At 43.0% G+C, this 23,264-nt stretch overlaps 1 protein-coding gene across 1 annotated transcript; it reads right to left on the bottom strand.

Moving 5' to 3' along the window:
* Positions 1-1,460: 1,460 nt before the first annotated feature.
* RBPJL (recombination signal binding protein for immunoglobulin kappa J region like) lies at positions 1,461-23,249 on the bottom strand. Its single transcript, XM_033914299.1, has 12 exons — positions 23,047-23,249; positions 21,294-21,396; positions 18,980-19,105; positions 17,884-17,954; positions 13,951-14,066; positions 11,608-11,782; positions 9,805-9,942; positions 7,667-7,776; positions 6,825-6,965; positions 4,947-5,102; positions 4,224-4,327; positions 1,461-2,847 (listed from the first exon to the last, which is right to left on the bottom strand). The coding sequence occupies exons 1-12, from the start codon at positions 23,144-23,146 to the stop codon at positions 2,574-2,576; spliced, it is 1,614 nt and encodes a 537-aa protein (XP_033770190.1). The 5' UTR covers positions 23,147-23,249; the 3' UTR covers positions 1,461-2,573.
* Between the last annotated feature and the right edge of the window lie 15 nt (positions 23,250-23,264).

Here is a 23,264-nt window from a genome sequence, read left to right as displayed (position 1 = left end):
TAAGTAAGCTTTCTACATGTGTGTAGTACTTTGACACTTTAAGTACTTGCTTGAAAATCTCATGGTGAGAAACTGCAAAAGTTCCAAGTTTGTACAGGTGATTTTCAAGGTTGTTTTTTATTTCTGCAATAAACCACTGTAACCCAAGGGAGTTACTTAGCCTTGGTTTTGCTCTAAGGCATGTATAGAGATGTTTCAGCTTTAGTTTAAATCCTTGCATGCACTGGAATAAAACCAGTATGGATCATCTTTTTTATTTGCTTGACCTAGGTAAGTTGGGATCTTAGAAAAGTGCAGCAGTGTTTCACACTGACCAGCTGAAAAAAAAGAAGAGAACTTTTGGTAAGCTCTGATTGTGATATTAGTGGTTCATGCTTCTGTCATATGCAATCAGGCACATTTTGTGGTTATTTGCTGGCAGCTTTATGACCTGTGTGATTTTTAAACGCAGGTTATCAAATGAAATTAATGAAATACATGGGTTTATGAATGGATCACTTGGCATCTTTGAAGGTTGGAGAGCAAAGGTGACGTGATCGGGCTTGCAAGTTGTTAGTTGTATAAAATGCCCCCTCACTCCTCACAGCAGCCCTGCTTCTTCTTTTGCCTGTGCGCTTCCTCTGCGCTGTAGCTCTGCCGCCATCTTCTGGACAGGCTAAGTATTTCTCTTCATCTCTTGTGCCACCAATGTTTTGGGCCTGGAAGTTGTGAGGGGCGGAAAACATTTCCTCTGCAACATATTCTGCTCTGTTCCCTCTTCTCTAAAATCTAAATGAGTGGCGGACCTGTTTTGGAGCCTAAATAGCAGAGCTCCTTTCTGAAATGTGGCACTACTTTCCATAGGAGGGTGAATGGAAAAGTCACCGCTTGCAGGCTTATTTTCCTTAGACATGTGTGACTGTCGGGAGGGATTTCTAAAACCCAGCAGTTTGTCCAGGTTTTGGAAGGCCCCGAGGGCCTCTGTGCATGTGCAGAGATCGATATGTGCTGACATCACATGCATGAGATTCATGTCATCGCGCTGACGTCTTGCGCATGTGTGGAGGTCCTCCAGAAACGGCCCTGAGATCGGGGGAAGGAGACATGATGTTCATGTGGGGTGGGGCAAGACCACATGTCCTCTTTTTTTTAAAGAAGAAATCTATTAATCTTAACCTTAACATCGCAGGGTTTGCCCTTCAATGCTTTCGTTCTTACTTAACAGGGTGATCTTACACAGTTCAACATTCTGGTCTTTCCTCAGCTTCTAAACTGCTTCTTTCCAGGGTTCCTCAGAGTGGCGGAGTAGTTAGAGCTCCAGCCTCAGCACCCCGAGATTGTGGGTTCAGATCCCACACTGCTCCCTGTGACCCTGGGCAGGTCACTTAATCCTCCAGGCCCCAGGTCCATTAGATAGATTGTGAGCCCACCAGGACAGTTAGGGAAAATGTTTGAAGTACCTATATATAAATCACTGATTATTTTGGTTGTAAAACTACAAAAAGGTGGTGTTCCAATGCCTCTCGCCCACGGTCTCGATATCAGCCCCCTTGTGTACAGTGCAGAGTCTTTCCTGAGAGTGCCCACTCTTTCCAAAAGAAAGGACCACAGACTGAAATAGTCTGAAGAGTTTTTTTAGGTGGGGATTTTGCTGAGATGCTGTTGGAGACCTTGACAGGTCTTTAGAGGGCCAACAGGCTGATCCAGCTTTGCTTTGGCCCTATTGTCTCTCTGCACATATAATTCCAAGGCCCGAAATTCAGCTGGGTGGATTATCAAGATAATACCACTGAAAATCTCTTTTGTCCTCCCTCCCTCGCACTATCTGTGTACCGCCAACACAGTCCAGGAGGGGCTGTCCTGACAAGTGCTGGCAGCCAGAATAAATGGGGGCCTGAAAGTCTGGCTGTAAAAAACCTGTAGTAATCACAAAAATATACTCCACTGTATTGATTTATTTAGTTAGCAGTTATCTGTAAGCTTTGTTTTATTATTTCATCTCCCCTATCTATATTTTATAGTCTTCAGGGGAAAAGTCTCAGAATCTATGAGCCATTAACCCAGACAGGTCACAGAAGGTGATAGATTCACCCAGCTCTCAATACGGTCATAGGCATAAACCCCTTTAGATTATTAATCTTTTCTTTAATTTATTTCTTTTTGTTCATTTTTTATCAATTTTTTATTTAAAAAAAGAGGGCCATTTATATTCGTATGCCTAACACCAACGAACTTTTGTTCAAAAGAAATTTTCTTATGCTGCTAAGTAAATCTAATCTGTTGCTCTAGTGATTTCAGCTCATTCATTGATATACATCAGTTATAAAGCTCAAAAAATTAAACTTATCTTATTATGTAGATCAAGCATATTAGATACTTCAATCCAATTTCGCAATATGCCTTCCTTTTGCCGCTATCTAGTAAAAAAACCTGTAGCAGTCGGTTTTTAAATGAAATGTGCACTGAACACGGTGGAGGGAGGGGGAAGGGTTCATCTAAGAACGGAAGTACTCTTAAGTTCATAGGTGAAATGCAGCAAAGCTAGAACGGAAGGCACTTGTCAGAGCTACACCGTGACCCATGGCCCAGGGCAATTAGTTCTGCATAAAGAGATGAAAATTTGTCCTAGTGAATTCTTGATGGATGCTGTCCAGCAGAGAGTCCGAGTCCTGGCTGAGGCCGGAGGGCAGGTGCTGGCTGGCAAGGCAGCTCTGCTCTGGAGTGTATGTAAAGGAGAAGCTACTGGCATAGATCAGGCCGTCTGTTCTGATGAGAGAAAGCGGCACAGTTACCGGGTACCGCAGCCACCTCCATTCGCTGCCAAAGGCTGAGACGTCGGGCACCACACACACCATGGACTTGGGATTCCTGAGAAGAAGAAAGAAGTGGTCAGTGCGTTCTGGTTCTAAGCTCTGGCACCATCATTTTTCCTCTCTCTCTCTCTGTGCCTGACCCTCTGCTCTGCTAGATTTAGTTCAAAGCATATTATAATCAGGTGCAGTACAATCCCCACTGGCTACCAAAAATCCTTTGGCTTTGCATGTTTTGTAGGTCACTGGGTTGGTTGAAATTCTGATGGCTGATGGCAGAGAATTTTCACCCCCTTGAGTTCCTTTTCCTCTACTTTTCACATTTTATCTTTCTCAGTAATTACTGGATAGCGACCAGCCCCAGCTCATGTATAGAAGAGGGACTCTGGTGTTTGAAGCACTTCGTTCTATGGGATTTTCTGTACCCCCTTTCCCCTTTTTTCCATTTTTATTTTTTTATTTATTTCTTGCACAGTATACATAAGTAAATCTTTACCTTGGGACGCCCGAGTACATTATGTCATTTTAAACTGTGTTAAGTGCTCATTAGCACCTAGGGACCCTCATGTTAGCCACAAATTTGTCATTCACTATTCCACAAAATTATTGTTGTGTAGCAGTAGTTACTATGTAAACCAGGGGCATCCAACCTCAGCACTCGCCAAGGACTAGATGTACTAAAGCCTCCGATCATCTAACGATCGTCGCTAAACTGGTTTGACTGGTCTAGCGCCTGATCGTATTTGCTAACCCGAGGCACAAAACAGCTCACCGTGTGGTTTTCCATACGATTGCTCATTCTCCGATCTGGCCATGCAAATAAGGTCATTAATATTAAAATGCCATGCAAATTAACCAACTGATCAATGCTCTAACATCGCTTCCCCATGCACAAAAAAATAGCGATCACTTTGACTGACTCCAAAAAACCAACAGGTAACTGACAGCTCTGCCTGGTTTGGCTTTTTTTCATTTTTTTTAAGGCACAGATATTATGCCTGTTACATGCACAATATCTGCTCCATTAAAAATAAAACCCATGAGCCGAGCCACCCCCTCCCAGTGATGAGCCACTGCACCCTCTCTGATGACAACTGCAGGTCTCCAATATCATCCGTGCACCCCTGACGACGACAGCCACTTCCACGATAGCGACGCACCCAGAGAGAAAGGAGGGATTCCTACTCCCTCCTGCCTCAGCAACCAGGTTGTATATCTGGGCCACCTGGACACCCCCTCCAACAAGACCCCAAAAGACAGTCCTTGTGGTCTGGTAAGCTGGGGGGTCAGCTCAGAACCTCCCCCAGCTCAAGCACCCTCCCCAACCCAACTCTTAATGTAGAAGAGCTTAGGTATAATCTCGTGGAGCTTTTGGTGCTTTTGTAATCTTTCTTTGGGCTGTGCAGTCTGCAATCTCACCCTTCCATTCTTTACCTGTACATCGTTTCTGCTTCCACATCTCCAAACCAGACCTTCAGATGGGGGTTAAAGCATTCTCCGTTTACCTCCAGCATTGCTACATCACCGCCACCATTCAGCTACCACGAGGAAAGCAAAACACAGCAGCTCAGTTTGGATGTCAGAGACATGCACAGACGACAGCAAAGGAGTTTATATTCAGAAATAATTAATAGTTGTAGTAGTAGCTGAACAAGTGAATCTGTAAATTCAATGGGGAATTTCTTATAGGATTTCCAAATTTCTTATATATTGGCGACCCATGGGAACCAATCTCTCTCTCTCTCTCTTTTTTATTTTTTTTGGAGTCTGCATGCACACAACAGAACTTACTCCCCCTGTTGGCACCACAGGCTTACCTTCAAGTCCCTGGGTATAAAAGGCAGAAACGATCCATGCTTACTCCTGCCCATCGCAGCCCTGGCTTCAAAATAGCTGCTGCAACCCCTAGTGGGAGCCCTTGGAGGGGGGTTTGGAATTGGGGCTGGGATCTTGGTTGATATCCTGCATACCTTAAGTGTCTTATGTGGATGCCTGGCTGGAAAGCTGCCCAGATATCCAAATCCACTGCCAGCTGAATAATGACCAGCTGGTTTATATGCGTTACTCTATTTCTATGCGGATAATTGACAGAAACGATTCACAGGGAAAAAATGACACAATTATAGCTCACACCTACTGTAATTGTGTGCGTCTCACCTCCAGGCTGGTAATAAGAGGGACAGGTGTGACGGGGTCCCTAGACTTTGCCAGACTGTCGCTGAATGTGTACTCTGCTGACTCGGTCCCAATTATTGTCCAGCATGACCCGTCATTCAAGAGCTCGCGGTTTGCATCTTTGGGACAGGGCGATGCCTGAAAGAACAATTTCCAGCAGCACTGTACAGTTAATGCAAGAATGGATGATGGATATTCAAATCTCAAATAATTAGGTGTGATAACAGGTCAATCTACTGAGTTATCCTTACACAGATATCCAGCTGCATGTATCAGCTAGTGATGAATATCTAGCTAAATCAGAATTTAGACCCTGCTGTTTGCATGCTTGTGATTACCCAGGTAAATGTAGCTGGTTAGTTTGCGAGACAGATTAACAGATGAGACATGCGAGAGGAAAAGAAAACCATAGTGAAAAATGACAGAAAGATTTTGTTAAGACATGAGTGTAACTGTCATGGAATGAGGTGCAATGCTGGGCTCAAGCAAAAAAACAAAAGGAATTGACCCCAAAATATCCACAAAGAAGAAAATCCAGAGAAAACAAAAAAAAACTCTGTGGAGTGACGATGTTCCTAAATGGACTTTATTTGAAAGTGTCAAAGTTCCAAAGGTCCACTAAAATCATCCACATAAAAGTAAATCATCCACATAAGAGTCTTAAAAGACCTATTCCGCTAGGGATACAGGACCCAACACGGTCCGACAAAAAGTCTTCTTCAGGGGTCCCTGGGGGTCCTATAAAGGTGAGTACGTGGGAAACAATTGTGTGCAAATGCAAGCAGTGTCTCACTTCCGGTTCACCACACAATTGTTTCCCACGTACCCACCTTTATAGGACCCCAGGGACCCCTGAAGAAGACTTTTTGTCAAAACACGGACCGTGTTGGGTCCTGTATCCCTAGCGGACTAGGTCCTTTAAGACTCTTATGTGGATGATTTACTTTTATGTGGATGAATTTATTTTATGTAGATGATTTCAGTGTACCTTTTCAACTTTGACACTTTCAAATAAAGTCCATTTAGGAACATCGTCACTCCACAAGAGTTTTTTTTTGTTTTCTCTAGTTAGTCTCGTCAGACAAATCTGATCAATTTCTTTGACTGGGTGACCAGAGAATTGGATAGCGGGCGTGCGTTAGATGTGGTGTATTTAGATTTTAGCAAAGTCTTCGACAGAGTTCCACACAGACGTATAATAAATAAACTGAGTGCCCTCGGGATGGGTCCCAAAGTGACAGGCTGGGTCAGGAACTGGTTGAGTGGAAGGCGACAGAGGGTAATGATCAGTGGAGATCGCTCTGAGGAAAGGGAGGTTACCAGTGGTGTGCCTCAAGGGTCTGTTCTTTTTAACATTTTTATAAACGATATTGCTAAAGGGCTGTCGGGTAAGATTTGTCTCTTTGCAGATGATACCAAAATCCACATTTTCAAAAAAGATATACTTTGGAGGAAAAGCAGGAGAGAGGAGATATGATAGAGATGTTTAAAGACCTATGTGTTATAAATATTATTTCTATAGCGCTGAAAGGCACGCAGCGCTGTACATACGCATGAATCAAGTCTCTGTCATTTGAAAGAAAACTGCAGAGTGAGAGGACATAGAATGAGGTGATAGGCTCAGGAGTAATCTAAGGAAATACGTTTTTTTACAGAAAGTGTGGTAGACACGTTGAATAGGCTTCCAGTAGAGGTGGTAGAGAAATAGACTGAATTCAAGAAAACAAGGGACAGAGAGGGAGAGGAGGAGATAGTGGATGTTGCAGATGGGCAGACTGGATGGTCCATTTGGCCTTTATCTGCTGTCATGTTTCTGTTTTGTTTTTTTCATCAGTGAAGAGTTCCAAGGTTTACTATTACCTGGAACTGAATGACCTTCTCGTTAGACAGGCAGAGGTACATCCTGGGACTGTCCTGCAGCTGAAAAGCACATTTATGCAGCTGGGACACAGGTTCATCCAATCCTAGCAATGCAAACTGCTTGTTCACCTTACGGATGACCTGAGAGGACAAAGTACAGAAGAGTTATTTTCTAAAAACTCCTGCAGAAAGATACTCTGACATGTCACCGAGCTGACTCTCCATTTATTACTGATCCCAGCAAAATATACACAGTCTGGCCAACAGAGGCTGACTGAATTACAGTTTTAGCACTGAAACCAGTCCAAAGTCCTTTTCCTGCCCAGTTTCAGCTGAAAGGTTATTCTAATTTTCAGCCATGTTTTTGGTTTTGGCTGAAAATGACCATGTGTTTTTGGTGGAAGCCAAAAATTTGTGCTTTGTCTCCTCCTAAACAGGAGTTGTCCATCTCTGAGAGCCTCCCAAACTCTTAGGTGGTCTAAAAGTGTAGTTGGGGGTAGGAGCAATTCCCAGTTATTCCTCCCCATTCAAGCTCTGCTCTCAAAATGGCTGCTGCACTGGGGCATCTCTAGGGTGGCCCTGCCTACAACGCTGCCCTACTCCTCCCAAGTCATGCTCTAGCCCTGCCCCAAGCAAGTAATGCAGTTATGGTCTTCCACAATAGTTTATATGGTAAATAGAGCATTCCATATAAATGCTTCTGATACAAACTTTTAGCAGGAATTTAACTCTGCACATCTGAGATGAAATAAGCTCTTTATAAAATGAGTCTCTCCATGAAGTTATACTCAGTGCCATACTACAGGCATTTTCCCCATCCCACCCCCTTCCATGCCGCTTACCATAGGAGGCAGTGCTATGCCAGTAACCGTGCACACCAGCTGCACCACGGAGCCATAGCGAATGTAGCCCTCCCGTCGAGGAAAGTCGCCACTAGAACCACACTCATCCACTGTGAAGAGGGAGAGAACCCATCACTCATCTCCCACTGCCCAGCCATAAGAACATACGGAAGGTCACTAAGCCCAGCAACCTTCTCTAACAGTGGCTGCTCTGGGTCATTAAGTACCCGGCAAATCCTAAAAGTAGATTTAATGGAATAACACATCCCTCCCTTTCCAACCAAGAACAGCAGAAGTTCGACAGTTTGGAATAAGGCCATCCCTCCTCCTTTCACACCCTACCGTATTAAATAAAGCTTCATTAGCATATTGAATTCTTTCATATAAATCAGCATTGATTCCCTAATTTTGTCACTAATAACGAGCAGCAGATTTCTGATACAAATATTGTAGTTTGCAAGGTTACACCGCTGAAACATGGACATTGCATGTGACTTTCCAGGGTTACACTAGGAAAGTGGAAGTCCAGAACACCCAGCAGTGATGGCGAAATGATCAGGATCCAAACAGAAGTGGATGCAATGACTGACAGAGGCCTCGTCGCTCAGAGTAATATTACCTCCACCTAGATCAGCAAGACAATAGCATTCCTCCTCTACTAATGGAGAAGACACAGACTAGGGCTTGTTTAAAGATTTCTCTCTATCTGAGCCACGAAACATGGCATCAAAACCAGGCATTCTTCTGACCTTGCTAAACACATACTGGGTCAATCGTCAAAAAGACTTATCTAGATAATGCTGCCCGATATCCAGATATTCTCTATACTATCTTTATAGTGCTTCTGAATATCTTGATAACACTCTTCCCTCTAAGCCGAGTGGGAGCCCTTCAACTACAGTCCTGCCAGTGGGGGGTGCTGTTTTGCTCACATGTTCAATAGTGAAGGATAGGCAAGCTCTGCAGGACTCTAGGGAACCTGTCTGACCCTAGAGATTGAAAACACAATATTAAAGCACCACTACGATTTTGAGCCAATGAAGGCCTTAGGCCACTCACACTGCATTCCAAGATGCATTGGGAGGAGGTAGGCCCATCATTCTGAGCACGCAGCCCTATAGACAGGAGGGAGTGGGCCGATTTGTCAGTGGAAGGTACGGGGGTGGGCAGAGATGATGGGGAATGTCGAAGGCCCAGAGATGTTGGGGAATGTCGGGGGGGGGGAGGGGTCTGGAAATTGCAGGGGTCTGGAGATGTTGGGGGGAGCTCTGGGGGAGGTGTGTGTGTGGATCAGGTGTGAGGGAGAGAAAAATATTTTTTTTTTCTCCTTTCTGATTCAGCTGATGGGAAGCCTACATTTTTTCCCCTCTTTTGGGTGGTGACCACTGGAGGAGTAAGTGCGTGTGTGTGTGTAAGGGGGGGGGGTCAGGCCTTAAACCCTCCAGTGGTCTTCTTGTCAGTTTGGGCACCTTTATGGAACTTAGATGCAACTAAAACAGGTCTAACTCCCTACGTCTAAGTTCTGCCTAGGACAGTCCTGGGAAAGCTTTGGTTATCCCTGCAGGATGTCCAGGTCTAAGCCCACACGTTGCCCACCCCAAATACACTTCCCAATATTCCCCTTTGAGCTCTAAACTCAGCAGCTTAGAAGTGCTGCTGAACATCCAGAAAGTTGGTTTTGATTATTGGCACTTGGACATCCCAGCTAGCAGGACTTAGGTAGGTTTTTGCACGTTTTAAAGTCTCATAGTCTATGAAATAAGGACTCACTGTAGTTGTATGCCAAGTATACTGTAGAGCAGGGGTGTCCAACCTGTGGCCCGAGGGTCACATGCGGCCCAGTGAAGTATTTTGTGCGGCCCCGGTCATGGGTGATGAAGTGTTTTCCTCCGCTGCCCCCGGGTGTTTACCACCTTGCCAGCTCCCTCCTCTGTCTTGCTGCAGCATTTGCGCGTTTGTGCAGCTCCAGAAACATTTTTTTGGCCAATGAGTCCCAGAGAAGCCAAAAGGTTGGACACCCCTGCTGTAGAGTATTATATGAAATCTATACTACTAATGAATTGACTAGTTATACAGGCCCTATGGCTGAGCCTGCTGCATCTGTCTGCCAGCAAACAGGAAGTAGGGAATTGTCTCACCATGGTGTAGCAGGAATGATGCCCACTGCCTGGCACTGGCTATGAATGTCCCTCCCTCCACCGACAGGTAGCGTGTGCTTACTGTCTGAGAGCGCAGGCGATTAAACAGAGAAACTTTGGATCCAGAGGAAATGCACACTGCAAAGAACAAGACTTAGATGAAATTCTGGGTGGCACCGAGGGATGCAACCAACACAGATTACAGCATTAAAAAAAAAGCAGAAGCGGCTTATCCAATCTACCCAGTAAGGTGGTAGTTAGGGTTGTACAAGGTATGTACAAGGCCATTTCACCGCTCTTTTGAGTGGAACCACTCAGAGCTGGTTTTCCATTTAGGGAGGAAGCGACAAGGAAAATTAGAATCTGGAGTCCTGTGTGATATTGATATCCAGTCAATGTCAGGGTAACTGAAATCACCCATTATTACTGTGTTACCCAATCTGTTACTTCTCTAAATTCTGCTAACCTTTCTACATCTATCTGTCCATTCTAACCAGGTAGACTCTTATCGCTATCCTTTACCTCTTGCACATGGGATTCCAAAGTGTATTTTTTTATCAGGGCCTTTGGCCGATGAGCTCTTTGGGGAAAGTTTTATTTCCTTTGGGAGTTAATATTTACATGTATGCAAACACTATTATGTTATAATTCATATAACATACAAAAACAATAATGTCACCTTAATTGTTCAGACAGATATTGATTTAATTTAATTTAGAGCTTATGAATGTTGGTTGAAATTGAATTTGAATAGAACAAAAATGTTGGCGATGGGATCATTAGAACATTTGTTATCAGGTAATGTAGCTCTTACAAACAACATTAAGTTAGTAGGGTTGACTCTTTTGAGTCATATATTCATTGTCAAACTAAGTGATTTTTTAACTTAAGACAGGTATGATGGATAAGATTTTGTAAAAATTTGGTCATTTTAACTTATTGGTCCAATCCCTTCCTTGTTATCACACAATTGGATTATTTAAATACAATTGGGACATTTAAATACTTGAAAGGTATTGAAACAGAACCAAATCTTTTCCAGAGAAGGGAAAATGGTAAACCTAGAGGGCATAACTTGAAGTTGCAGGGAGGAAGACTTAGGAGTAATATTAGGAAATTATTTTTCATGGAGAGGGTGGTGAATGCCTGGAATGCTCTCCCGAGGGAGATGGTGGAATTCAAAAAAAGTGTGGGATCTCTAATTAGAAAACAAATGGTATAAATTAAAGCACTAAGGCCAGTATTGGACAGAATTGTATGGTTTGTGTGCCATATATGGTGATTTGGTGTAGGATGGGCTGGGGAGGGCATCAATAGGAACTCCACGAACTTGGAATATGAGGATGTTACTGGCCAGGCTTTACAGTAGATATCCTGCAAACAATGGGATCGTTGGATAGGCTGTAGCAATTCCACTTGTTGTATTTCCATTTTAATCTTTTGTAAACCCCATAGAACTGTAAGGTTATGCGGTCTCGAAATCGATTTTATGGTTCCAGCTTGATTCCTTAGCTATAAATTTCTCTGTCACAGAGATCTAAGCCTGACAAAGGTTTGATAACTGTCCCTTTTCCCTCAGCAATCAAGATCAAATCTAAGCAAGTTGTTAATTCATTATCTTTATATCAGGCTGCTAAGCTCCAGAAGATTTTATCTGCAGATCTAAAGGACGATACCAATTATACGAGTTACCACAGGAAATGAAAAGCATTTTTTTAATTTATAGACTTGAGAAAAACATTTTGCTTTGTCCATAACATAGCGAGAACTCATGTACGCAATCATTGTGTCTCTGTAACTCACAGTCAGCATTCTTCAGTGACTGCTTTTTTTGAGAAGGTTTGGAAATCACTTTAATCATTTTGCTATAAAAAGTGCCAATTTCTTGTCCGTTGCTGAAGTAAAGTTTCAAAATCAGTTGAAAATGTTTCCTCTTATCAGCATCAGAAATGTATAAGGCTTTTGCACAACTGAATTTCTGCAACAGAAAATTAAGAATGATGATTATTTTTGTAGTCTGTTAATCACCAAAGACAACCTGCTTTTCTTTCTTTACAAGGATTTAGTTACGGTCTTTTTGAAGTAATTCACCCAAGGCAAAATAAGTCAAACATAGGCAAATAGACAATTACAGCAATAAACATATTCAAATAATGATATACACATCCCCCTCCATATTTGCGGGTTCGGAACTCATGACTTTGGTTATTTGTAGTTTTCATCTGGGAGACCCACCCCTCCGCCTCCCAGACCTCTCTACTTACTCACTGTTTTTTTAAAACCTGGTGGTCTAGCAGTGAAGCGGGGCAGGATTGATCTTCCTACGCTGCCCTGTGTAGAACTGGGAACAAAAATGACTGCTGTGAGTTCCAATAGTCTCGCGGGAACTCATGGCAGCCATTTTTGTTCCCAGCTCTGCATGGGGCAGGAACGTAGGAAGATCGCTCCTGCCCCCGCTTTACTGCTAGACCACCGGGCTTTAAAAAGTATGTACAGTGGAGAGGTCTGGGAGGTAGGAGGGAGGCGGGGGTGGGTCAGTGTCAGCCCTAAAGTTATTCGTGGGCTGGTTTTGCTCCTAACCCCCGCAAATATGGAGGGAGACCTGTACTGTATATGATGATAGTAGATGGCATGGAAGAGCAGACTGGACAGGCCATATGGTTTTTATCTGCTTTAATTTCTCGGTTATTTTTTCTACATTAGAAACATAGAAAATGACGGCAGAAAAGGGCCACGGCCCATCTAGTCTGCCCACACCAATGGCCCACCCCCTAACTACCTCCATGAAGAGATCACACATGCCAATCCCATCTTTTCTTAAAATCTGGCACGCTGCTGTCCTCAATTACCTGTTGTGGAAGATTATTCCAGCGGTCAACCACCCTTTCGGTGAAGAAAGGGTGGTTGACAGTATTTCAAAACAGTACACATTAAGACAGTGGTCTCCAAGATACGACCCCAGGGCCGCTTGTGGCCCCAAAATCTTTCATTGCAGCCCTCAAACAGTTGGTTTAAATGCCCTTCAAATCCTTCAAATGCGATAATTTCAATCTTGGCCACTTGAAAGAGTAACCTCAAACAAACAATCTCTTATGTGTGTTACTCAGGTGTCTCATTTATGGAATTTGCTACTGTTGACTTTACCAAAATAAAGACAGTTTTTAAATTATATCCCTAAGTGCTGTACAATCAAAATTAGTATTCAGTTTTCATGTTTAATATCCACTCTGAACAAGCAGGTCAAGGTAGTTTACAAAATTAGTAGTATGTGTAAGCTTGAAATCTTTTGGTGGTCCTTGCAGCTCTCTCGTATTCATGCTGAGGCCCTTAAAACATCTTAATAGACAGCATAGAGTGTATGAGGAGGTGGGAAACGACAACATGATGACCCTACTTATACATAGACAACTCAAAAAGCCAAGATGAGATGGAACGTGTAAAAGGCAATTTTATAACAACACATGAGCAGTTAGGCATGTCTTGAACCCATTGGTAGCGCCCCAGTCATAAGTCTATAACAAGGGTGGGCAATGAGGGCCAGAATCCAGTTGGGTTTTCAAGATTTTCCCAATGAATATGCACGAGATCTATTTGCATGCACTGCCTCCCACTGCATGCAAATGGATCTCATGCATATTCATTGGGGAAATCCTGACAATCCTACTGGATTCCAGCCCTCGTTGCCCACCCCTGGTCTATAAGATAGCACCTAAGTGCTATAGCTCGTAGCCGCAAGGGGGTATGCACGTGGGCAGAGCATGAGTAAGCCACAGGCATGTCGCCAAGTAACATGCACACCTTATAAAATATTAGCAATTGCACATGTTGGAATTTATGAAAAAGCGATTGGAAACACCTGTCATAAGTGGGCATGCCTATATTTTATTTATTTGGATTTATCAATCGCCTTTTCATGAAGAGATTCACCCAAAGCGTTTTACAATACACTGAATAGTAATCAGGTACTTTAGTATTTTCCCCTAGATGTCCTGGCAGGCAAAGGAGGATTAAGTGACTTGCCCAGAGTCACAAGGAGCTGGCTGGGATCGAACTCGCAACTTCCACATTCTTTGACACACAGACAAGCCTTTGGGCACTGACCGACATTGTGATGGTACCACCTAGAGCTCTATGATGGGGATTTACCTTACAGTCTGCCTGCTCTTCAAAGCTCAGTTTCTGCGTTTCAGTGTGGCTGGTAGCCATGCCATCCAGACCCATATAGCCACACACCTTGGAGCCCGGGTCTTCCATTCCTCGTGCTGCAAAAAGGAAACAAGCAGCAACTGCTGATCCCATCGAGTCATAAGCACCATTTACGTTCCCCTACCTACAATGTCACCAAAGACTATACTGGATCTCTGGTTATTGCCCCCCAGCACCCCCTCCCCTTGCTCTATCTATCTGTACTAAGCACACTTGAATTCTGCCATAGTTTTGGTTACAAGGATACTTGCTGGCAGGAGTTTTCATGGATCCGCCATAATTCCAGCAATTATTCTCCGAGTTGCTCTCTTTCCAGCTGTAATTCAATAACGCATGGGATAAACTCAGAGATGTAGTGAAAGCCAGGACCTTGAAAGTCTACCTGATCGGCCTCAGCATTAATCTTGGTTCAGGCTACTTCCTTTTATTCTTATGTCGTTCTTTTCTTCCTTTTTATGCTGCTTTTAAATTGTACACCCCTCTGATATTTTGGAAGAGCAGTATATTAAGCACAACTAACTCAACTATTCACCTCCCTAATCCCACCTTCATAGTCTACTATTGAGCTGATTTTTTCAAATATAACGTAGTTACTTTATATACCAACTGTTGGACAGTTTAATGACTGTCAATTGGTGCTGCCAAATCTTAGATTTGCCTTTTACTTCTTAGCACATTTTACCAGGAACAATGTCCTGTTACGCATTCGTAGGGAGCCTTCTTTAAAAAAAACTTTAACGTGACCATAAATGAGAATGTTAAGGAACTTAACCAATGCCTCGACATTCTCTCATTTCTAAACTAAACTAAAGCTTAACTTTATATACTGGGTCATCAACCTAAGGAAGCTCGACTCAGTTTATAACAATTAAATAAAAACTAAAGAAAGTAAAAACAAAAGAAATTAGTTTTCAAAATGTTTGGCAAATAGAAAAGTTTTTAGAAATGTACGGAAAGATTGGAAAGAACTGGCCCTACTCACGGTTATAGCAAATGATCCAAAACTGCTGTCCTTTATTGAATGGTCACCACTAATATGGTCAGACCACTAGATATGTAGATTCAACTTAAATCGCAAACCATCACATACCAATCCATGACCAAAAAGAAAAGCCATTAAATCTAGAGGGAAAAATCGATGCCCAAATGTTCTGGGAAATGACAAACCCAAATCCAGACAAAAATGATCAAAAATGGATGGAATCCACAGAAAATCACATTAGAATTAATAGCTCCACTAGTGGAGAGGAAAGTACCCAGAAGCGAGAAGCCAGAAGCCTGAAAAGAGAATGCTGAAAGCTAAAAAGAGCCTGGAGAAAATCGGGAGATCACGTGCTTAGAGACAGATGGAGAAAACAACATGCATATTATAACATACAAACAAAAATATTACTTAGATATGATTGGGTAGACAAACCAGACTTAAGGAATTAGTTCAAAATTTCTAGTGCACAGCAAAAAATGCTGCAAATTCCCCCCCCCCAACCCAACTCTTTACTTTGAGAATAAAATAAGAGAATATATTTAAATTATTTAATAACAAGGCAGACAATCAACTAGAGGATACTATTTCTGAAAGCAATAAGAACATAAGAATTGCCGCTGCTGGGTCAGACCAGTGGTCCATCATACCGAGCAATGGATCGAACATGGACAGCATTTAATACTGGAACAAGAACAGAATTAAGATCTCTGGTGAATAGGCTATCTGAAACGGAATGCCAACTGGATCTATGTCCATCCCACCTATACCGAGATATGCCGGAAGAAATACTGAATTGGTTAGTTGAGATGATTAATTCTACACTAGGGCAAGGATGGTTCTCAGAGAAATTTGGGGAAATTCTACTTACACCTACCCCTAAAAAAGCAGACCTAGACCTATCCCAAGCTACAAGCTACAGACTGGTAGCAAGCATATCATCCATGACAAAGTTGATAGAGTTTATAGTCGCCACCCAACTAAAAGATTATATTTCAAAATGGAATTTACTATTACCCTCCCAACATGGGTTCAGAAATTAACACAGTACAGAAATATACTTGATTGATCTGACATCAAGAGGTTAAATCAGTATTCAGCACAGGTAACCAAATGTTACAACTATTGTTGGATGTCTCAGCAGCATTTGACATGATCAACCACTCTCTACTGCTAAACAGACTAGCTGAAATAGGAATCTCAGGAATGGTATTACAATGGTTCCAAGGCTTCCTGACAAAGATGCTACAGAGAGTTAAAACATGGAGCCTTCTCTGACTACTGGTCTCCAACATGTGGAGTACCACAAGGATCTCGCATCTCACCACTATTCTATAACATCTTCATGACCACATTGTGCTTGATAAGCTTCAGACCAGGAGAATGAATCTTCTCACGCAGATGATGTCTTTCTACTAATCCCTGCGAGTCTGAACCAAGCAAGCATGATTACAATATTGTCCAGAATGCTAACTAAAATGCAAGAATGGACGAAGAGATATCATCGCAAATTAAACACTGAAACCCCCCCCCCCAATCTATTATGGTTTAGGCAACACATACACCTAAATCCTATCTACTATTACTCTGATAAGTGGAACCAGCTTCAACAATTAGAAAACCTCCAAAGTACTGGGAGTCACTTTAGATAACTCATTAACTCTCCCCCCTTTTACAAAGCTGTGCTAGCGGCTGCCACTGTGGTAAGTGCCCCAAAGCCCATCTGAAAATCCTTTCTTATACTACAAAAACTAAGGATAAGACCCTACTTCTTCCAACAGCATTGAAGGACACTAGTGCAGTCAATCATATCATCACTACTAGACTACTGCAATGCTCTACTCTCAGGTATTTCTGTGAAATTAATGACAAAACTTCAACTGATACAAAACACTGCAGCAAAACTCATATATTACAAATCAAGATTTGACGTCATACCACTACTTATAGAACTACATTGGCTACCTAAAGAAACAATAGAATTCAAACTATGCTGTGTAGCTTTTAAAACACTCTACGTTGATAATATTTTTATTTTTATATACTGCCAAAGCCATAGTAGTTTGAGGCAGTTTACAATAAGAAGAGCTGGACAGTCCGCGAAAAAAATAACAATGAAGTCTTTGAGTACATGAATATTTGTAGGGAGGAAGAGAGACAGAGTAAAAGTTACAATGTAGGGACTTCGAGTACATGTAAGTAGTATACAAGGATAAGGCTTTAAGTGTTCTTGGTTACAAATTGGTTAAACAGGTTGGTTTTAATTAGTTTTCTGAAGTTGAGGTAGGAAGAGGAGTGCTTGATGAAGTTACCTAGCCAGCCGTTCTGTTGGCCTGCTTGGAAAGCAAGAGTTCTGTCAAGGAATCTTTTGTATCGGCAGGTTTTTTTTGTAGGACGACTAAATATATGTATTCTGCGTATAGGCCTGGTGGAACAATCCAATTTAAAATGGGAGACCAGGTATAGGGGGGCCATACCAAGAATAGATTTGAAACATAGGCAGGCAAATTTGAACAACACTCTTGCTTCTAGGAGCAGCCAATTAAGTTTTTGGTCTCTAATAGCTTCCCCAGATTACTGAACTATTAGATAGATCTGCGGACCAACAAAGCTCTAACAACCTGGCCCCATCATTCCTAACTCTGAAAGATATAAAATACAGGACATCTCACAGCAAATCATTCAACTACCAAATAGCAAAAGTGTGGAACTCACTTCCCATTGAAATTCACACAACCACAGTACATACATATTTTCACAAAAATCTAAAATCATGGCATTTTAAGAAATCCCTACAAGGGTCCAAAAAGACTCAGACTAATGAAACAAGTAATCCCCCCCCCAAAAAAAAAGACAATGTTAATGTTCAGCTGGCATTTATGATCTCTCACCTTTAAGCTGCTCCTGCTTCAGTTTCCATCCTGAACCACTGAGATAAATGCAAGGAGGGGGGCAGAAGAACCTGGAAGGAAAAAATGTGCTTCTCAGAATTAAAAGTAACAAGAAAGCCCATTTTTCAGGCTGCTTTCAATGCCTAACTCCCATTCACCGTAAAACTACCCATGTCCATCCTATCATTCTCTCTGCAAGAAACTCCCCACTCCCTAAATGTCCTGTCTGTCCAAATTAGACTGTAAGCTCTTTTAAGCTCGTCAAATGTGCAGCACTAGAGAAATGATAAACCGTAGTAGCGGTAAGAGAGCTGTAAGCCAGGCAGGGTCGGGTGATTTCAGTCTGGCATGAATTTACAAGTTTCCAAGTATATTTTTCATTTGATATAGCACCTATCAATTAATGCCATCTGGGCAGTTAAAAAAATATTCAGTAAGGAAAAGAAATACAAAATTTATAAAGAAAAGCCATAGATCACGGGCAATTTTCACCGGGTGGCTGCTGTTGAGATAGACGTGGGGGAAGCCATTGCTTTGCCCTGGGATCAGTAGCACGGAACATATGAACATAAGCATTGCCTCCGCTGGGTCAGACCCGAGGTCCATCGCGCCCAGCAGTCCGCTCACGCGGCGGCCCAACAGGTCCAGGACCTACACAGTAATCTTCTATCTATACCCTTCTATCCCCTTTTCCAGCAGGAATTTGTCCAATCCTTTCTTGAACCCCTGTACCGTACTCTGCCCTATTACGTCCTCTGGAAGCGCATTCTTGCTACTCTTTGGGGATTCCGAATGGAATGTTGCTACTCTTTGGGGATTCCGAATGGAATGTTGCTACTCTTTGGGGATTCCGAATGGAATGTTGCTACTCTTTGGGGATTCCGAATGGAATGTTGCTACTCTTTGGGGTTCTATCTGGTACTTGTGACCTGGGTTGGCCACTGTTGGAAACAGGAGACTGGACTTAATGGACCATCGAGTCTGTCCCAGTATGGCTAGTCTTATGTTCATGTATGTATGCTATAACTTCCACCCCCATTATAAAATCCACGCTCCTGGCTCTTAACACCAGGCACTCCGACAGTACGGTTCTTACCTTTTTTCATTACCATAAGATTTCTGGGCTACCTTTGCATGCAAAATGAGGACTGTCTGCTCTGCTGGAAACTGCAGGTACCTAGACACACCATCCCTCATCGGACCCATTTGGTCTGAGCTGGATCTGAAACGAAAGGACACGGAGCATGGGAGACTGGCTACAGCACTAAAGGTGGTCTAATGCAAATGGCCTCTAGGATCCGTAGCCACCTGAGTACAGGGTCTTACAATTTTATTTTCTTATTTATTGAAACTCGTTATGCAATGTGCTCAGGGACATTGGGGTAGGCGCAGAGCGCAAGCAGCCCTCCCCCAAATGTTGTGGGTGCTATTGTTGAAATAACAGCTGGTGCTAGAAATAATGGGGCCCAGGGCAGACGCTAGGGAGGGGGCCCCTCAAAGCTTGCCTGCAGATTGTCCCTCTTTGGGCCCCCACTGACATTGGTCTGTTTGCCCACCCCCACTGCTAATGACTTCCATACCCTCCCCCCTCCCCCGCCACCACTCCAAAATAAGCAAACTCTACTGATGAGAGGGCTTCAGACGGGAACTTATGCAGTGATTCATATAAAATATGTACTTTGGTGACAGCTTTGCTCGTGCTTTGGAGCAGATGTAGCTTTTGTGGGACCTTTTAGGTAGGGCAGCTTTCCCTGCCGAGGCACCTCTGAATGGCAAGAGAGAGCCAGTGGCATAGTAAGGGAGGGAGGCACACCACTTCCCTTCCCCCGTACCTCCAACATTTGTGGCACAAACAGCAACCCTCAAGCTGCTGACGTGCCAGCTCTTCCTTTGACGTCACTTCCTGGCCGCTTTTGGCCCAAACACTTCCGTGTTGAGTCTCTATTTGAATGACTAAAGGACTCTAGCCCCCCCCCCCCCCCCTGTCTTTTGTGGCTTCTTCGGTGGGTGTGAGGTGATTTCTCCTGTCTTTGGTACATTGATGCTTCTAAGTGCATATAAAGTTATTAGGGTGGAAAAACCAGCGATCTTAGAAAGTCAGTTTCCCTCTAAGAAACTAGAATAAAATGCATCTATTTCTCCTTTCCTCTCTGTCATAGACAGACAGCTAGAGAGCAGCGTCTCTCAGAGTTAAAAGAGAAGAACGGATGCTCTTCCAGTCTCTTTGTGGCATTGGTCCCCAGTAGCCTTACCTGACATCCCCTTCACACTCAAGTGAGTCACAGAAAGGAAAGCAGTGGACTTATTTTGTACCTGGAGCAACGGAGGGTGTCCAGTCACAAAGAGCTGCAGTGAGAACTGATCCTCTTCAGACCCACTCTGCCTTCCCTTGGCTGCTTTAGCTTCCAATTGGAGATCCGATGGTCCTCTCCCTACACTCAGAGGATACTATCCAGCCCTTCAGATACTGGGAACCTAGCACAAGCCCACCATCACTATAGGCGTTTAGACGTTTACTTACATTTCACTTTAGAGTCTTATGACTTTACCAGAGGGAGAAAATGTTCCAGTGACTGAGGAAGGAGGGGGGTTCCTGATTCTTAAAACTTCTTCTGCAATACAGAACGACATGGTGACAGAATTCATCACCTCTCAAACTTGTGGCCCGCCGGGTACTATTTTGAGGCCCTCAGTATGTTTATCATAATCATAAAAGTAAAATAAAAGTTTCTTGATCATCTGTCTCTTTAGCTATAAATGACAATATTATTATTAAGACTTAGCCAAAAGGAAAGATTTATAAACTATAAAGAGTTTTACCTCATGCAAAATTATCATTTCATTAATAAGACTTTAACTATTTTTTTCTGAGACCTTCCAAGTACCTACAAATCCAAAATGTGGCTCTGCAAAGGGTTTGAATTTGAGACCACTGGTATAGAAGGACCAAGGTTGAGATAGACACTGAAAAATAGCACAGGATGGTTTCCAGCCATCGACCCTCAAGCCTTGCATTGAAGAATGTTGGTGTAGGAGGTCCGAGGTTGAGATGGACACTAGAGAATGACACGGGATGGTTTCCAGCCACTAACCCTCAAGCCTTGCATTGAAGAATGCTGGTGTAGAAGGACTGAGGTTGAGATAGCCACAGGATGGTTTCCAGCCACTGACCCTCACGCCTTGCATTGAAGAATGCTGGTGTAGAAGGACTGAGGTTGAGAGAGACACTAAAGAACGACACATGGTTTTCGATGGGAACGGTGATGAATTCTGTCACCCTGTCATTCTCTACTCTGCACCTCATATAATGTGGACAATCACATTCTACACAGTTGATCTCTGCATAGAACCGAATTGAACCAAGTGGAACTGAATCTCGGGGGTGTTGGTGATGGCTGGACTTACTGTACCTGAAGCAGTAGGAGGAGCCGATCGTCAGACAGTCATCGGAGCTCTGGAAGTGACTGAGAGAGCCCTGGGGACAGTGAGGGCTCCAAGCCTGGAACAGCACAACTGCAGAGAGAGATCCGAGTAAACTCATCACATGGTAGCTAGGCTCCTAATACAATACTGCAGAAAATGAGGATAGAGAGGGAAAGGTCTAGCAACTAGGGGTAGATAAGGGGGAAAAAAAAAATTTTAAGAGACTCATCATGCAGAGCAATATGGGGAAGAGGAAGAAAGTTGGAGGGGCAAGAGTAGAATCAGTGCAAAAACATTGGGCACCCCAGAGAAATCTCAAGCCTTACAGAGCGCTCCCTCCCACCCTCATGAATTTTCAGGTCCTTAGCTCCATCCCCCCCCACTTAGGATTTAGATAATTAAACTCTACAATCATGATCATCCTACAAAAACACTTAATTTACCCTTATACTTTTAAATATAAATATGTATAGCAGATGTACATAATACGGAGGTCTATAGTTAATATGATTTAGAATATAAACCTCTGAGGTTTGTAATATGGTGTATAATAAACATAACATATTAGATGTATGCAATGCACACACACATTTATCCAGGTACATGGGCTATTTGAAAGTTGCCTGTTCCTCTTCTTGCACATAAAGACCTGCGTGATCCCCCCTAAGGTGCTTAGTTGTACCTGCCTCTCCCTCGATGCCTTTTTAAAGGTGTGAAGGTGATTTCAGTTTTGCTTTGGTTCTCCTCCTCTTCCTATATAGGAATTCCACACCACCCTCTCCATGAAAAAGTATTCTCTGTTTCCCCCAAGTCACCACCCCACAACCTCAATTCATGTCCTCTAGTTTTACGATTTCCCCTTCTCTGAAAAAACATTTGTTTCTATATTAATGTCCAAGCCCGGTCACTCTTTTCCTAGGGTTCACATATTCAGGTCGTCTCTTCTCATATTGGTGCAAACTCCACACCATTATTGTCACCTTCTTCCAAGCCACTGCGTGTCCATGTCGAGACAGGGTCTCCAAAACTGAACATAATACGCCAGCTCTGACTGTATTGTATGGTTTATTAATCTTTATATACTGCCTTTTGCTCACTCACGGTACTTGGGCTTGCGTGCATCTGAGTAGCTGAAAGCTAGGCCGTCGATAGTTTCACTACCAGCAAGGCCTCCCAAGGTGGACAGGTTTCAGTGGAGATGTCAGACTAACGAGCAGCATGAAGATGGGCAATGTTGGAGGTGGATGATCGCGTTTGATGCAACAACATTGAATTTATACTGTGCAAGAGAGAGGCTCGGTAATCTACTTCTGTATTCTGCCATGAAAACTTGAAGATGTTCACCAAGGCACTAGAACTTGAACACGAGTCAATGGCACCTAACAGACTGCCTTTTGCAAACAGTAGCAAGGTGGTTAACAAATTTAAATATTAAAATAAAACAGGAGGTACAAATCAGACAGGAAAGTACATGACAAGAGAGAGACATTCAACAAAACCTAGAGCATTTTAAAATAATCAGATCAGTGTGGCAATCCCTGTACGAATCAGGAAAGCTGAAAACTGACCTAAAAGTTAGGAAGGCTGGTGAATTATCAGGGTGACAAGTAGCAGCAAAGAGATAAGCACAAGCCATTGCGAATAAGGGCTTTATTATTCTAACACATTGCTTTGAGGAAAAAGAAGTGTGTGACAGCTGTTACGGCATATGGCGAGTGGTGTAGCGATCTCTCTACTCACTCTGCTTCTCCTGCTCTGCTTCCGACTGTTCCATAGTGTCTTGGCTCAGAGAAAATCCGTCTGCAGTGGCATTTCCATCAACGATATCCACAGGGTGCATGGGACAGTCAGTCCATAGTGATACCCTCAGGGTACGTGGGACAATCCTTCCGTCAGTGGCAATCACAGTTCTTCAGCTCTAAAGAGCTCACTTCTGCCTCAGTTCATACATTGTTGGA

Source organism: Geotrypetes seraphini, chromosome 11, assembly GCF_902459505.1.
Source record: "Geotrypetes seraphini chromosome 11, aGeoSer1.1, whole genome shotgun sequence".
Classification (NCBI taxonomy): Eukaryota; Metazoa; Chordata; class Amphibia; order Gymnophiona; family Dermophiidae; genus Geotrypetes; species Geotrypetes seraphini.
Note: the sequence above shows the minus strand (reverse complement) of the source record. Positions and strands in the feature narration are given on the sequence as shown.

What these genes read in the sequence shown, in the direction of transcription:
- RBPJL (XM_033914299.1), bottom strand. Translation starts at nt 23,146, where the DNA reads ATGCACCCTGTGGATATCGTTGATGGAAATGCCACTGCAGACGGATTT. An exon ending in GGCTCCTCCTACTGCTTCAG is followed by an intron (nt 19,106 to 21,293) that starts GTACAGTAAGTC and finishes CTTTCGTTTCAG; the next exon opens with ATCCAGCTCAGACCAAATGG. An exon ending in AGAAGGTCATTCAGTTCCAG is followed by an intron (nt 5,103 to 6,824) that starts GTAATAGTAAAC and finishes TTGTTCTTTCAG; the next exon opens with GCATCGCCCTGTCCCAAAGA.